This window comes from Drosophila nasuta, chromosome 2L, assembly GCF_023558535.2.
Source record: "Drosophila nasuta strain 15112-1781.00 chromosome 2L, ASM2355853v1, whole genome shotgun sequence".
In the NCBI taxonomy this organism is placed as follows: Eukaryota; Metazoa; Arthropoda; class Insecta; order Diptera; family Drosophilidae; genus Drosophila; species Drosophila nasuta.
The window spans coordinates 10,006,021-10,023,329 of NC_083455.1; the positions used below are offsets into that span (position 1 = coordinate 10,006,021).

The following is a 17,309-nucleotide window of genomic DNA, read 5'->3' on the forward strand; positions in this document are numbered from 1 at the left end:
TACAAATTAGGATAATGATTAAGAATGAGGATAATTTTTCATGCTTGAAAGTTCTATTTTACATTCATTTAATTGATGTTCATCCTTTAGCTTGCTTAACACGTTGTGTTGTTTGTTGTTGTGATTGAAAAGCCGTTTTGTATGATGTGTGGGTTTTGTTTATTAATATTAATGGATTATTTGTATTATGTCGATGTTTGTATTGATAAAGTTGGTGAAGGCGGGCATAAGGTGCGACAACCTTTCCGGGGGCGCGACCTTGTGCTTCGGCCTGTTTGTTTGACGGCAATTGTATAAACAGAGAGTGATCAAGATTAACTGCTGTTGCTGGTGCCATTGGTTATTGCCACCACTGTGATGCGGAAGAGTAATATGCCTTGTTTTTTTGCTTTTTCTTTGTTGCATATATATTAAGAAAAAATGAGGGAGAGAGGGAGAAAACAAAAAACAAATTATTACGGCAATGTTCTTTAATTTTACTCACACGACGTCGTCGTCGTCGTCGTTTTCTTACTGTGCTGAGCCACGCTGGTTTCCAAGTCATTAAAATACAACGGGCTTTCGGCAGCGCCAGCAACGACGACGAACACATGTGTTTTTAATTTAACGTTTAGCGCAAAAAAACACAAAAAAGATCGGGAAACGTGTTTAAAATGTTGATACACTTCTGCACTCAAGTATCGTATTTCATTTACGCTCGATAACGCATTTGGTCTGATCGAAAAAGCTGTCGCCACCGCTTCGCCCTATGAGTGTATAGTTAAAGTTGATATATTTAAATGTACGATATTATAATTATTATTATAGCAAACTTCCATGATATTCTTCTATGTATTCATTTGTGTAATAAGTTTAGGTTGTGTGGCAATCTGTGTGTGCTGTGTTCCACAGCAACAATCTTTGTGTACCAGTTTTCATTATCTAAAAGTTGCGCGCTTTGGTGTTTCTTTCTCATTACTTGACAGTTTGGGGGTCTGTTGTTGGGGTCTCTTGGGTCGAGCTCTACACGTAATAGATAAAGTCTCCATATATCGTATATACAGAGTGTAGTAGACAAGAGACCGAAATTGATACAACTCTAATTGAAAATGTTTAAGTAGATTGTAAATATTTATCGAGAGTGGCACGAAAGACACGTACAATTTGATTAGATGCAGCACTAATTGCTGCACTAAAACAAGCGCGTTTTTTTTTTTTGCACTATTATATTTTAGCCAAGAAAGCACAATATTGCAGGAGGCCACTGTTAATGGCAGGACAATGGAACTACAATATTTGCATGTAATTTTATACAGATGCATTATTACACATGGAATTGTTAAAAAAAACAATATTTTCGCCTTTACTGTATTAGATTTCCGAGCAATTGCAATATTTCAGCCCCCCGCTGTTAATTTAAGAACAGAATAGTTGCCGAAAAAAGTTGCAGTAATATTTGCATGCAGTTTCCTATTACTTGTGGCGCCATCTAGTGTGCGAGATTAAAAATTACAAACAGTGCATTGTGCAGTGCTAGACTAGTCGCTACCCTTTTACTATGCATCTGCTGTGATGGGAGCATTAGCTAGTCTACCCGCGGAGCTCGCAATAATACATATTATTTTACAGCTTCGTTTTTAGTGAGTGAACTGAACCTTCAGGAACATGGCGACGACGCGCCGTTGACCTGTCGGACCAAGTGAGAAACACAGGCAAAGAGAGAGCGAGATAGACAGTGAGTGAGTGTGAGGCTGCATCCAGAAGCAGCAGCAATAAAGCGGAGTCTGTTGTGTTGTATGAGTTGCGATGTGTTGATGTGTTTGTGCAAGTGCAAGAAGAAGAAGCAGCAGCTCTCGACGCAGGCTGTGCTGATGGTTGTCTGCTAAATTGGATGCTGCCTTGCTTTTGTTGTATTTGGCTTGTTGTTTTTGTTGTCTGCCATTCTTCGCCGTTCATTTCATTTCATGTTGTTATTTTTTGTCGCCATCGTCGCACTCTAATACAGCAATAAAAACAACTCTTGCGTGGGGGTCACTTGGCATTGTTCTTCTTCTTCTTCGGCAGCTTCTGGTTCAATAAAAGGCGCCGAGTAAATTTCATTCAAGCAGACTCCTCACTGCACAACGCCCTGTCTCGCTCCCGCTTCCTCCTCTCCATCTGCTTTTTAAGCTGCTGACGCATTGCACTTTGGGGAGTGTGTGTGTGTGGAGAGTTCGAAGAGTTGAGATTCAGACAAAGTCTTCGAATTGGTTTCACAAATACGAAATTTGCATCGAACTCTTTTGCATAATTCTAGGAACACCAACACTCACACATACATATGCAATGTATTTGTGGATGTGTGTGTGTGTTTGTGTATCTGCAGCTGCGGCCCGTTTAGAAACGATGGCGCAGGTAAAAACAGTTTCGTTGTCGTCGCAAAATTTCGCATGCTTTATTCTTTTGTCGTTCTTTTTTCCGAATTGCGCTTTGTGCTGGCCTTCTATATTTTGTACGCGTCTGTCTGTGTCATGCTCTTTGGCTTTGTTGTGGTTGTTACCGCTGTTGGGTACCATTGAACTCTGCTGTCGCTGCTGACGTCGGCGTCGACATCGACGTCACTGCTGCTGCTGCAACTACTGCAGCAGCAACCCTAAATGTGCGCCTAGGCGGGGAACGTTTGGGAATTGAAACACACACACTGCAGCAGTCGTTTATTTCTATGCGAAAATGAAACAGCGTTGAATGCATTTTCGTTGTATTTGTTGTTTCTGCAGAACTCCTGGGCCCTGTTTTTATGTCCGTCTCCCATTCTACTCTCGTTTACAGCTCAGCTCTGTCTCTCTCTTTCTCCCTCTCGCTCACTCTCTTTGCTCCCGCTCTGCTGAACTTGATATTTTTCGTTGTTTTTGCCTTGCAGTCATTTTAAATACTCACTATACTCTACAGTTGAAAAGGGTATTTTCATTTACAGGAAACCACATAGTATGCTAATAATTAGCGAGTATCTCAATGTTGTGCAAAGCTGAGTGTATTTTTTTTATACTCTTTCGCTTTCATATAATAAAGTTGTGCCATTCCGCCGAAGCTATAAATATTTTATTACAAGATCCATGTAGTATTTGTGCATGTAAAAGTCTTTATAGGGTGGCACTCTTCCTCTTGCCCCTGCTTCAATGATTTTCTGGCATATGTTTCCTATTCTCCTCGTCTACTTGAAGTGTAAAGAGTGCCAAGGCAAAAACGGAAAAACAACAATAAAACAAAAGATGCGACATATGGTATATATTGTATATTACTTTTAGAAGACAATCTGATATTTATCTTGTCGCGATAGATAATATAGAATATGGCGCGTCGTATTCAAAGAGCGAGTCCCAATGTTTACTGTATATAGACCAATTTTTGCTAATCTAATCGCGCCCAACTGGCCTCAACTATATCAATTAGTAATTTAGTATGTGCGTTTATTTTAGATATGCTGCTGTCATCGACGTTTAAAAAGCAACTGTTTTTGTCATTATTACTGTTGCTGTTGTTTTTGTGGTTGTTGTTTCTTGTTGTTGTTATTGTGTCTTTCCAATCATAAACAATGCCACGCAACGTGTTTATTATTAAGCAAACCTGTTCAAATATGAACTTATAATAATGATTAAATGGTATTATACTCCTACTAAGCTGGGAAGTTAAGGAACTAAAGAACACCTAATTCATTTGGTTTATTTAAGTGGTCACACAATTAATAGATCATTTGAGTGTGAGTTCCAGGAATGAATGTTCGCTCATATGAGTCAGCGAAGGAATGATTAGTTCACACGTTCGCTCATATGAGTCAGCCAAAGGAACTTATTGAAGCTCATCTCATTATTTGCAACAGTTGGCAACGCGCTTAAAGAAGCTGCTGCGCATACGATTAAGCACACACACACACAGACACATTAATAAACATCTGTGTAATGCCATCGATGCTGAATGTTAATGCAATTATTGTATGGATACGTGTGTATGCGTATATTTTTAATTGCATGCCAACAATGAGTAGAGAAATGCTGCGCTGCAATTTACAACTAACTTCAAACAAACATACGCACACATACATACACGTGTATGCTGTATGCATTGCCTGTGTCTGCGCGTCATTTGCTGGCATTTTCCATGCACCGACTGTAACCACAAAAACATTCAAACAGGAAGAAGAACTTTTCTCTTTCGCTCGCTCGCTCTCTCTCTCTCTGTCTCTCGAAAGTTCTGGCCGGCGACAGCGGCAGCGACGTCGTCATCATAGGCAAAAATTTTGAACACACACTTTGCCTACTCAGCATTAGCAGCAGCAGCAGCAGCAGCGCAAGCAACAACTGTGAAAGCAAATTTGTTGTTGTTGAATGTGTTGCTGCGGTCGTTGCCCAAAATTGGGAAACATGCGCACCACAAACTATTAATCCTAAGAGAACGAGTGGGGTTCCTAACCTGACTGAAGAGAGCGACTGCCGCCGTGTTATCGGTTTATCGTTTTTGTGAATGCTGCTTCCTGTTACAATAGTAATACCATTTGGCGCTCTCTTTCTCTCAGAGAGCACACAACCTGTGGCGCTCGCAAAAACTTTGTGCTGGGTGACTGGCCGACGCCATATTGTTTTTAGGGTTGCGCGCGCTCTTAAAGCGGGGCTGCAAAAATTTGCCTTTGGGGTGATTGAGCCGGCATTCAACAGTTCGGCATTTATGCTCTATCTCACTCCTGCTACCGCGCCCGCTACCACCTCCCGTTCTCTCACCCACACGTAAACTCTGTCGGTGTGTGTGTGTGTGATCGCTGCGGGCTCTTGTTGCCGTGTGCTTTTACTGTAAATATGAATATTGATTTTTCCCAACTTTGTGCTCCCTTCAACTGCCCGTCGATGTTGTCGGCGTTGTGTGAGTGATTTTGACAATAGATATTTGGTTGTTGCGCCTTTCTTTTTCTATTGTATTCCTTTCCCTTCCCCTTTTGTGGCTACTGCAATTGTGCAACGCTGCTCTGCCCAGTTTTAGTTGTAAGGACACACGCAGGCAACGCAACTCTCTCTTTTCTCTTCGCTCCTCTCACTCTATCTCTCTCTTTCTCTGCGACAGTGGCGGCGGCTTTGCTGCCCTGCCGCTCTGCTCGTCGCAAGCTTTACCCGGGTCGCTGAATAATGCGCAAAGTTAGTTTTGCAGGGAGCTGCGTTGCAAACGCGTCGTTTCCCCACGGACGTTTCTACCCAAAGAGAAAAATATATTCCGCAGTGAAAAGTGCAGTTAGTCTTAACAATAATTACAATAAAATAACAAAAAAATTATAAATTTGCCAAAAAAAAACAAAAACTAACGTATTTTCGTTTGTTTGTTATAATTGCAGCATTTTGTGCGCGCGACTAAAATTGACAGCAGCCTAAAAGTATGCTACAAAAATATTCAACTTGTTACCGCTACGCAGACGACAGCAGCAACACTAACAGCACCAACAACAACAGCAGCAGCATAAGTAACGAGCAAAAAGGACCATAAAAACGCCAAAAAAAAACTTTGAATTGGCAGCATTTTTGACAGCATTAGCAAAGTGAATGCAACAACAATCAAACTAGACGAAAAATTACAACAATAAATAAGGTAAGTCATTGCCTTTTGAACGTCCCTGTGTGTGTGTGTGCGGGTGAGTGTGAGAACGTGTGTGTGTGTATTCAGTCTAGACAGTTGCAGCAACCCCTGTCACCCCTTGTGCACCCTTCGCTCAGCGCGCGCTTTGACTGCCGCTTTTTTCGGTTTGTCGAGGGTTGATTTTGCGTTTCATTTTTCGGTCTTCAAGAGACGCATTTGTTGACGGATGTTGTTGTGTTGCGTTGTGTGTGTGTGTGTGTGTGTGTGGGGGAGACGAAAATCTAGAAAACTTTCTTGTCTTGTTTACTTTTCTGTGAGGGGCATTTTTGCACCCCCGCTCTGTTGCTCTCACTCTCTCTCTCTCTTCCTCCTCTCCCTCTTCCACTCCCTGTTTTACTTACTCCCCCACTCACGTACTCAGTGACTGTTGCTGCCGGCAGGGCAAGTAGTTCAATCAACCTAGAAGCGAGGGGGAGGGGCAGCAGGGCAGCAGTTGTCTGCCAAGAGGGAGCGAGAGTTGTGCGTGCGATTATTGCATTTCCTGTTGATGGCTGAAGTTGAAGGTAACTTGAGTTCCCTTTTTCCGGGGGTTGCTAAACCCGGCCACAAAGTGGGGGACAAACTCGCAAGACTTGTATGCCATTCTCGAAACGCACTTTGTTTCCATTTGTTGTGGGGGAAGGGAGGGTGGGGAAACCTAGAGTAATAAAAGCAAAACAAGCTGTCGCTACTAGAAGCGGGGAGTGAGATTAGAGCGCTACAATTAGTTATAAATTATGTTAGCATAAAGAAAAAGGTGAATCACAAAATTGTGCAACAACAACCACAAACAAAAAACAAAAAAAAGGGGGCCAAAACAATAGACAGCAAGCAAAACTTTTGCTGACTCATATGAGAGAGGAAGCCTTGGGACTCTTTTGGAGCAGGAGAAGAAGGGGGCAAGGGAAGGTTGTAGGGTGTTTCCCCTTAATGAAAGCAAAGCGTCTAGAATTTATGAAATTATGCAAAGGCTTATGAATTGCCAAACAAATAGGGATTTGAGTTCTGTTCGTTACGCCCAATTATGTCTGCGCATTGAAGCGTGGCTTTTTCTCGATTCACTCTTCAGGTCTTTTTGTCTGGAAAGTTCTATTAAGTCGCATTTCCGGCAATGAGTTGACAAACTTATGCATTTTGGAGGAAAAGTGAGCATAGGCTAGATAAGGTCATAATTTGTTGAAGACTTTTTGGAGAAAGAGTTTTGCAATATAAAAAAGGGGAAAAGTACCTTTTTGTTGTCCTGTTCCTCTAATGGGATGAATATTTTAATTGCTTTTATAAAGTTGCAAGGTGGAAAATTATTGGTTTGGAAAAGAACATTCTTTTGTTTGTTTTTGGGTCAAAGAAAGAGTTTATCATGTAGTGTTTTTCAAAATTTAAATAAAGATGAACAAGAAAAAATATGCAAGATGATATTTGAAGAATAAACTAAAGTTAGGAGGAGTCAAATTTAAGGGGAACTCATTATGGTAGAAGTTGAACAAAGGTTAGGAAGATATCAACAGAATTAGGAGATCATTTAGATTATGGGGAAGATGGGTTAATATTTAAAATAGATATGAAAACTGAAGGCAATAGATAATGAATATATAAATTTGGTTAAAAATAGTGAAGGGACTTCATTACAAAAATTAGGAGATCATTTTGGATGGGGAAGATGGCTTCGTATTTAACATAGATATAAAAACTGAAGGTAATAGATATCTTTCTATAGGGACTTTACTTGTTCCTTTACCTATAACAATGTCCCTTTGTCCCTTGTCCCTTTACCTATCATAATGTCATTAAACAAGTAATTAATTCATTTACAACCTTCTTTGTTACTTTCAGTCACAGAATTCAACTGAGAGGACCTTAAGTATAGAGTGAGAGACTCACTCAGGAACACAAACGCTAAGCAAGCGATACACACACACGCACACACAGAGATTAGGATGGCGTCGTCGCCGACACCATCTCTGGACTCGATGCGTGGCGCCAACTCGATAGAATCGTATGAGCACGCTGGCTATTTATCCGACTCGCCGCTGACACTGAGCGGCTCATCGCCACCGGCGAGCGATTCGGCGATCTGCAGTGATGAGTACATTGCGGGGGGTGGTCCGGTGAGTGTTAAGGTGCGTCAGGATGTGAGTGTGATAAATGGACATCATCCGATTTCGACATCGGTGTCATCTAGCTCATCGGCCAGCTCTTCGTCCTGCTCCTCATCATCATCGTCATCCTCATCGTCGTCCTCTTCGTCATCATCGTCGTCGTCAACCAGCGGTCTCAGCGGTTGTGGCAGCACCAGCAGCAGCGTCATCAGTGGCAGCAACAATGTGACAGCCGTGAGCAATGGTCCCGGTGTCATTGGCAGCAATCTCAATAGCAACAGCAGCAATGGCAGCATTAGCAGTCTCGTTGTCGGTGCCGGCAAAGGCAACAGCAACAACAGCAGCAGCAGCAACAACACCAACGGCAGCAGCAACATCAGCACTAATGGCAGCAACAACAACAACAGCAGTAGCAACAACAGCTTGTCGCCAGCACGTTGCACCGCCTGCAAGAGCAAGTGCAGCGATGCGGTGGCGAAGTGTTTCGATTGCCAGAGCTATCTATGCGCCAACTGTGTGACAGCGCATGAGTTTATGCATTGCTTCAACGGTCACAACGTTTGCCTCATCAAGGGCTTCGAGGCCAGCGGCAACAGCAACGGCAGCAGCAACAGCATCAACAGCAGCAGCAACAGCAACTCGAACAATCCGGCGTCGAGTGACTTCAAGTTCGCCAGTTCGCTGACCATGATGTTGCAACAACAGCAGCAGCAATCGCAGCTGACAGACGTCCAACAACAGCAGCAGCAGCAACAGCAACCAATGTCACAGCTGTCGAAGATTGTGCTAGCAGCAGCAGCAGCTGCCGCCAATCAGACACAACAGGAGCAACATCATGACTCTCTCTATGCCACACACATGCAACAGCAACAGCAGCAGCAACAACAACAGCAGCAGCAGCGACAACTGTTTTGTGGTCGTCACAAGCATGAGTTGCTCAAGTTCAGTTGCCGCACCTGCTGCACTCTGGTGTGCAAGGAGTGCATTGTGCTCGAGCATTCGACGGGACTCCACGAGCTGGAGAATGTGCAATCGCCCGGCATGCTGACAGCCAGCAACAACAACAGCAACAGCAGCAACAACAGCGCCGCCTCCAATGAGGCAGCATTGCAAACTCTGTTGGCCGATATGCGTGGCAAGATCGGAGAGATCGTGGCCATTGCAAATGGGGCCGAACAGAGTGTGAACAAGGTGAAGTTGCAGTATCAGAAGGCGCACAACGAACTCAACGAGACGCATCAGTTCTTTGCCTCGATGCTCGACGAACGTCGCTCGGAGTTGCTCAAGGATCTCGAGTCTCTGTACACGGCACGTGTCAACAGCAATGCGGTGTGGCTGCAACGCTCCAAGGAGCTCATCGACAAGGGTCTCTCCACCTGCGAAGCTGTCGAACGCACCCCGGCAACCGGTGTGCAGTCGCCGCTGCTCACCGAGGCGCTGCTACTGCGCAAGACACTGGAGCAACAGTTGCAGACGGGCGTGCAGGATTTGCAGCTGCCCTTCGAGCTCGAGTTCATGTCCAACTATCAGTCGATACAGGCCGGAGTGCGCAACACTTTCGGCTACATTCGTGCCAGCAATGGCGGAGGAGGAGGCAGCGGCGTCAGCAGTGCCACCTGCTCGGAGGCAAGTCTCAGTCTCGGTCACTTGACGCACAGCAGCAGCAGCCACAACAGTCACGGTCACAACGGACAGAGTCACGGCAAACAGCCGCCGATTGCTCGACCCACACAGAGCGCCAGCAACAGCAGCGCCAGCAGCGCTGGCAGTCATCACCATCAACATCAGCAGCAACAGCAGCAACACTTGCAGCTGCAACAGCATCAACAGCAGCAGCAGCAGCAGTTGCTGCCCGGTTTGGGTCTGGGCAGTCTGCTCGACAACAGCAGCGTCAACAGCGTCGTGAATGGCAGCGGCAGCAGCAGCTATGCAAATGGTTTGCGCAGCCTTAACGAGTTGCAGCACTTTGGCGAGTTGCTCCCAAAGAGGAACAGCAGCAGTTCGCATTACAATCCGTACGAGAAGTGGAGCAACGGTGGCAGCGATAATCTCTTCAATACGTCCTCGGCTTTGGTCAGCAGCAATGGCAGCAACTCGGCGGTTGTCGATGCCTTCGCCAGTCTCTCGAGTGTCGCATTGAACGGCGGCAACAGCAGCCAGAGCACTGTGAGCAATGATTCTCTGCTGGATTTGACCAACAAGTTGCTCTCCGCTTCGATTTATCCACCCAAGTCGCAGATCAAGCGACAGAAGATGATCTACCACTGCAAATTCGGTGAATTCGGTGTGATGGAGGGGCAATTCACTGAGCCCAGCGGTGTTGCTGTCAATGCCCAGAATGACATCATTGTCGCCGACACGAACAATCATCGCATCCAGATCTTTGACAAGGAGGGACGCTTCAAGTTCCAGTTTGGCGAGTGCGGCAAACGCGATTCGCAGTTGTTGTATCCCAATCGGGTGGCTGTTGTCCGCAATTCGGGCGACATCATTGTGACGGAACGTTCGCCCACCCATCAGATTCAGATCTACAATCAGTATGGGCAATTTGTGAGGAAGTTCGGTGCCACGATCTTGCAACATCCGCGTGGCGTGACTGTGGATAATAAGGGACGCATCATTGTCGTTGAGTGCAAGGTGATGCGTGTGATCATCTTCGATCAGAATGGCAATGTGCTGCACAAGTTCGGTTGCTCCAAGCATCTGGAGTTCCCCAACGGTGTGGTGGTGAATGACAAGCAGGAGATCTTCATCAGCGACAATCGGGCGCATTGCGTCAAGGTCTTCAACTATGAGGGACAATATCTGCGGCAAATCGGTGGCGAGGGCATCACCAATTATCCCATCGGTGTCGGCATCAATTCGAATGGCGAGATTCTCATTGCCGACAATCACAACAACTTCAATCTGACCATTTTCACCCAGGATGGGCAACTGATCTCCGCCCTCGAGTCGAAGGTGAAGCATGCCCAATGCTTCGATGTTGCACTGATGGATGATGGCAGCGTTGTACTCGCCAGCAAGGATTATCGCCTCTACATCTATCGCTACGTTCAGCTGGCTCCAGTGGGTATGTAAGATGATCATGATGTATGATGATGTATGCAACCAACACCAACTGCGAACGTGCAACAACACGCAACTCGACGTTATCTGTAGGTTTATTTAGGATTAGCCAGCGACAGTTTTTCTATTAACTTGCGCGCGCTGTTCTCCCGCTCTCTATCTCTCTCTCTCTGCCTCTGTCTCTGTCTCTCAAATACTGTGCTTTAGCTACTGCTCGTTTGTTTCCCCCTCTCCTATCTCTATCTCTCTCACACTAGCATAGCAAGAGGGGTGCGTGCATTGAGTTCCACAAAGTGTGGAACGCATTCCACCGATCAGACTGCGAGTGGATTGTGTTTTAAATCAATTCCTTCCATTCCCAAAACATTCGAATTTATGTGGATTGCATTTCTCGATGCGTTCCACACACGCACACACCATTTTGTGGAACTCGTTGCACGCCCTCTTAAAGTACTATACATATATATTTTTGATTATTATCTATTTAAAAAAAGAAAAATATTGTTGAATTTTGTTTTTATACACTGTGTTAAGATTCTGCTGTTTATTTTTTATTTTATTTGATTTTGATTTTATTTTATACATGTACTACTTATTTTTTTTTATTTTATTTAATTAATTGATTATTGAATTTGTGTATTATAATTTGTACTATTTTTGTATTCTTGTCTCGAATTTGGAGCTCCAGACTGCCTGCAAGTCTCTTAATCACACATTTTTTGAATAAAATAATATAAAAAAATAATACACAAAAAAAAAACGCAAAAAAAAAACAAAGAAACAACAACCAGCAAAAGATCCCTCCACTTTTTTATGTTCGCTTGTCTCTCGTTGCAAAAGCAAACAAAAAACAAAACAAAAAAAAAAAAAGGAAAAACGATAGAGAAGTTGATGTAATTACTATTTAAACAATTTGACTTTACACACACAAGTATATATACATATATCATCTATATTTTATTGACTGTAATTAAATTAAGTACTGCGCATTGTTTGTTATTATTTTTGATTGCATAAACAACAACAAAAAGTAAAAAAAAAGGAAAAAAAACAAGGAAATGAGAAATGAATCGAAATGAAATGGAAAGAATTAAATATATATTTAACTGTTTTTTATGTTTATATAAATATATACTATTATTTTTGTATTGATTGTAAAACTTATTGATTACTGATTATTTATATGCGTACATCTGTATTTTACAAAATATTATTACATTTTTGCTACATTTTTTTTATAATCAACCAACAAAAAACCAACAACAAAAGCAAAAACAAAACAAACCAACAGCAAACTAATTTCTTATACTCGCTTAGTTTTTATGTTTTTATTGTTTTATTATTATTATTATTACTATTACAACTATTACTATTATCATTATTATTATTATTATTATTATGATTACACAAGCAACATAATATTATTAAAAAATTTAATTATTAAACAAAGATACAATTTGCAGATTCTTAATTTGTAAAATCAAAAGAAAGGAAAATCGAAAAAAAAAAAAAAAAAAAACGAAAAACGCACTGAAAAAATAGTTGAAATTGTTGTTCTTAATTGTTGATCTACTTATGTATATGTGTGTATGTGCATATGTGTATGTGTATTTATTTATAATTTCTTTGTTTGTTTAAGTTTTGAATTGTAAAGACTTGACGCTCAAGAGAACGATTTAATATCAAAGGCAATTGTTGTTACAAATTTAAAAAATTGATCGAAGACGAAATGAAAATTGCAAATGCGAAAGAAAATTGAATTTAAAACCATTTACATTTATTTATGTTGGTTTAAACAATTAATTCTAATTTATGAATCACGCGCGAGGAGAAAGCAGAAAATGAGAAAATATAAATAAAAAATAAACAAAACAAAAAAAAAAAACATAACAAATAAAATGATAAAATGGTTGGCAATCAGCGCAGAAGACTTAAACAATTTAATTATTATTAATGATGACCACTTACTATATATATACATAATTACAAATATATAATTAATAATAATAACGATTAAGAAGCGAACTTAACTTAGGGCAAAGCATAAATCTCAATCAGAAACTCTCGAAAGATAGTTTCAAAACATTGACAACAAAACAAAAACGAAAAACAAAATCGTATTTCTATTAATTATTGCCGTCGTTTGAGTTGGTTTTTCATTTATTTTTTAAGTATTTTTCCATGTGTTCCAATTGCTTTTATGATTCCTCTTCCCCCTCAACTCAACTCCAAACTGCAAAATGAACGCCAACTCACTCGAGAGTTGCTTTTGAGACTGCGTTACAAAATATAAATATAATGAATAATTAATAATCATAATAATTATAATATATTTTGAGAACGCAAGCAACACTTGATGATGAACTTTTGAGACTACAAACGCAACAGTAACAGGAACAGCATTTACAAAATGTTTATTTTATTACAAAACAAAACAAAAAAAGAACTTAAAACTTAATAATATAATTATATACATATATATTACGATATATACTTATCAAATATGTTTGTTTGTTTGTTTGTTTTTCGCTTGGGCCCAACAATTTATTACGACTTTTTTTTGTGTATAATTTTTGTGCTTTTGTTTTGATTTAGAATATTTAAATATTTAAATAAAAACACATTCTCGTTCAATCGTTTTTCTTCACTTAAGTGAGAGATTATTAAACTGTAGTGTTCTATTATTATTATATTTTTTTTTTTGTAATACAAACTATGGAATGTATCTTGTATCTTATATCTTGTATCTATAGAGAGTATATATTATTATTATTATTATTATTATTATTGTGTGTTCATTTGCCCACGTGCTTTGCATTTGGTCAAAGGACACGCAGATGACGGTTTTTAATTTTAATGCTTGTTGTAAACTATAAAAAAACAAAAACAAAATACAACTATATTTAATTAATGTAATTGTAATTGTAACTGTAATTGTAATTGTAATCGTAATTGTGCGTAGCCTGTAATGGAACGGTAAAACAAAGTATTGTACATTTCTTGTGAGAAACTTTTTACTTGACACCAAAACTGAAACTGTTGAAAATTTTTTATATACATAAAATTGTTAATCAAACACAAAAAACAAAAAACTACAAAAAAAAACAAAAACAAAGTGAAAACTGCTAATTGATGGTATTTATTATGGCTTAAAAACATATATATAATACTATTTAATTATATATTTATTATTATTATTCAATAGCATTTAGCATTTAAATATTTGGCACAAAACAAACACAAAACGAAACGAAAAAGCAGCTGACTATTTTTTATGACTTGTGCTTTGATCTTTTTTTGTTTGTTTGTTTGTTTGTTTTGAAAACTGTTACAAAATGGGACACAAATAACATTTAATGAATTATTAAACTTGAACTTAATTAAATACTTGAAGCAAGCAAGAGACGACAACAGAAAACAAATTTGATAATTTGATTTACATAAATTGTTGTACAATTTTTATTAATTAATCACTAATACTACCACCACAAACCACGAAAAATAATAGTAACTAAAAGTACATAATTAAAAACATTTTTTATACATACAATTATTCCGACAAAAAAGAAAAAAAAAAAAAAAAAAAAAAAAAAAAAACGTAGCTTTGTGTTTTCATTTTGTTCACTTTTAGTTCTGATTAGCTTGATTTGTTTAAACAAATTTCGAACGGACTCAGCGAGTGTCCCCGCCCCTCAATTCTTGCCACGCCCCTTTGTCTCCTTCCTCTGCCTCTATCGCTTCCCAAGAAATATTTTGTCGATGAATATGTAGAAATTTAATTATATATATATATATCAAATACATAAATGTTGATAACAATTTTGATTGAATTGAGAATCTAATAGACTGTACAAACGACATGATGAATATGCAACAATTTCATGAAAATATATATTTATATATATTTCATAGAAACATATTTATGCAAAAGATTACACACATTACGCTATCTGTAACTCTATACACACATACATACATATATATAGTATATATACATACATTGACATTTTTAAAAGTAACACACAAACATATATACTATATGGTAGATATATACATATATATGAATTTTTTTTCAATGCAATGAAAAATCAACTACAATATATATAAAGTAACCTTTTTATACCGCCAACTAACTGTGCTCTCTAATTATAATCCAAATATGCTCTAAAAGCAGAATTAATTTACTTCGGTTAGCCGAAGTTGAAATACCCTTGCGGAATGTTGAACTTCGAAAAGATTATCGATAATTATTCTATACCTTCTGCTTGGGTAATCGATTAAAAAAAAAAAACTAGGCTAGGACTGCGATCTTTGGATTTTATGACATACATATACCCTGACTATATAATGATTGTATATGTATGTGATGTATATGTGAATGTATGTGTATATTTAAATATTTAACTATGTGTAGTTGGTATTTGCATGTGACGCCATTTGTGATTAGTTTTGGGGCCGCCTCATTCATAAAGCAAAAAGCAAAAAAAAAACCAAAAACAAGAGAAAAACAAAATATTCGTTTCATCACAAGAACAAATAATAATAAAGACGATCGAAAGCATATTTATGAATTATAATGAATACTAATCGTAAGAATATAATGTGCTGATGAAGTAGGCAACACTTTTTCATTGTTAGGCTATAAATATTGAAGCCAAAAACTAACTTAACTTTAGAAGTCCAAGTCTGGTTACATATAAAAACAAAAAACAAAGGGCAAGGGTTTGGTTTAATGTTCGAGTTTTGGATTAGAGATTGGGATTAGAATTGCGTTGAAAGACGGTTGAAGAGTGAATATATACTTAGATCAAAATTAGCCCGGCAGACATCAATTTTAATGTAGTTTATATTTTTGATAAATGTTATTGAATAATATTGAAAAACCAACAAAAAAAGAAAAAAGAAAAACGTATCCAAAATCAAAGAGAATTGATAAGCAAAAGCGGAAGCATACTCAGCGTATCCGGCGCGTTGTTGACCATTTGTACGGAATTTAGATTTATCGATATCGATATCGTCATCGATATCGACATCATTGGCAAGCAGCAGCGAATAATAATAATAATAATAATGATAAATAAATTCAAACTGGCTTCGTAGAAGTGTTTTTAAGTATTATTAGTCTATATACAAACAAAAAGTAAATGCTTCTATTTATTTATTAACACTCTTTTCATTTGTAGTCATCAGAAATAATCAACTACGATACCGCAATGTTAAATTCAATGTTAGAGAACCACTTCAAGCAAAAAAAAAAAAAGTATACTATACCTACATTGTGTGTATATATTTTTTAAATTAACTAGCTACATACAGACATATAAAAATATATACATTCATAACATTTAAATTAATAATTAATGCTTGGCTTGCGTAGTGTCTATCGAAAATGCAAACAAACATTTCTCATTTTTTTGTCGGCAATAATTTTCTTAATCTAAGATTAAGAACTAGCAATTAGAGTTAATTGCCAAACACACACGTTCAATTTAAGCAAATGTCATTAATCATATTCATAAAATCCATATATGAAGCGATTTAATCATACCCTCTTAAAAACGAAGTGCGTATGATGGAGACACAAAAACGACAACAGCAACAACCACAACAACAACATTTCTTTCTTACATGTACACATACATACATAAGTACATACATATGTGGTAAAGCGAAATACCAATATGCATGTGTGCATACATTTGTGCGCAAAACCAATATGGCGATCATGCTTAAAGTTAGCCGAAAATGAAATACTCTTGCACTTAGTTGCCGCCAGCGCCCACTACAATCATAACTACTAGGAGCAAAGGGTCTTAGAGCGTCGCAGTGCGTTCACTGCGCTGAAATGTATGCACTCTTTTCTGCCTCTCCATGATCTCGCTCTTAAAACTGCAGCAACAGCATGACGCTCTTGCAAAAGCTCTCTTTGCTAATGAGCGCAAATCTATGCACACATGCATGTATAAATGATAAACAATTAACTATGACTGATTTTTACACAGGAAACATTTACACATAAATATGTATAAACAAGCATATACAACTATACAGATATATATACATATACTACTATATATACATACATTTATATATATACATAAATATGAAAGATGTTGCTACTATTATACATACATATGTACACGTAATAACACGCCAGCTACATGTGTGTGCGGTGCATGTTATAACCATACGTGTGTTTGTTTCTCTTTAAGGAATTTAGTAGACAAAGAGAACTTTACATTTAACACACACATTTCTATGATACTCAATTAGGAACATGAACAAGAACAACAAAATCTTAGACTGCTTCGAAAACGTAAACGTGAAACAAGGACGAAAAACAAAAAAAATGAAATTGATATCGAAAGATAAAAACAAATTATTAAAATAAAAAAAAAAACATTTAAATGGAATGCGACGCGTTTAGGGAATTTTATAAGTTTATTTTGTAGTTCACATTTGTTTTTGAGTTGATTTGCCATCTCTTGCATCCTACATATACTATGTATGTATTTCTATCTCTCTCTATCTTTTACT

General features: G+C 38.6%; 1 protein-coding gene across 9 annotated transcripts in view; it reads left to right on the plus strand.

The window, feature by feature from the left end:
- LOC132798282 (brain tumor protein) overlaps nt 1-17,309 on the plus strand; it is a 37,217-nt gene that overhangs the window by 17,430 nt on the left and 2,478 nt on the right. For 7 of the 9 annotated variants that reach the window (XM_060810082.1, XM_060810087.1, XM_060810083.1 and 4 more), the window contains exons 2-3: nt 5,333-5,583; nt 7,441-10,776. In XM_060810082.1, the coding sequence (XP_060666065.1) occupies nt 7,545-10,776 (3,232 nt within the window). In that variant the 5' untranslated portion in view covers nt 5,333-5,583; nt 7,441-7,544. Of the gene's footprint in view, nt 1-5,151; nt 5,232-5,332; nt 5,584-7,440; nt 11,587-17,309 lie in introns of those variants that run through there. The other 2 variants (XM_060810085.1, XM_060810090.1) reach the window with 2 other exon arrangements.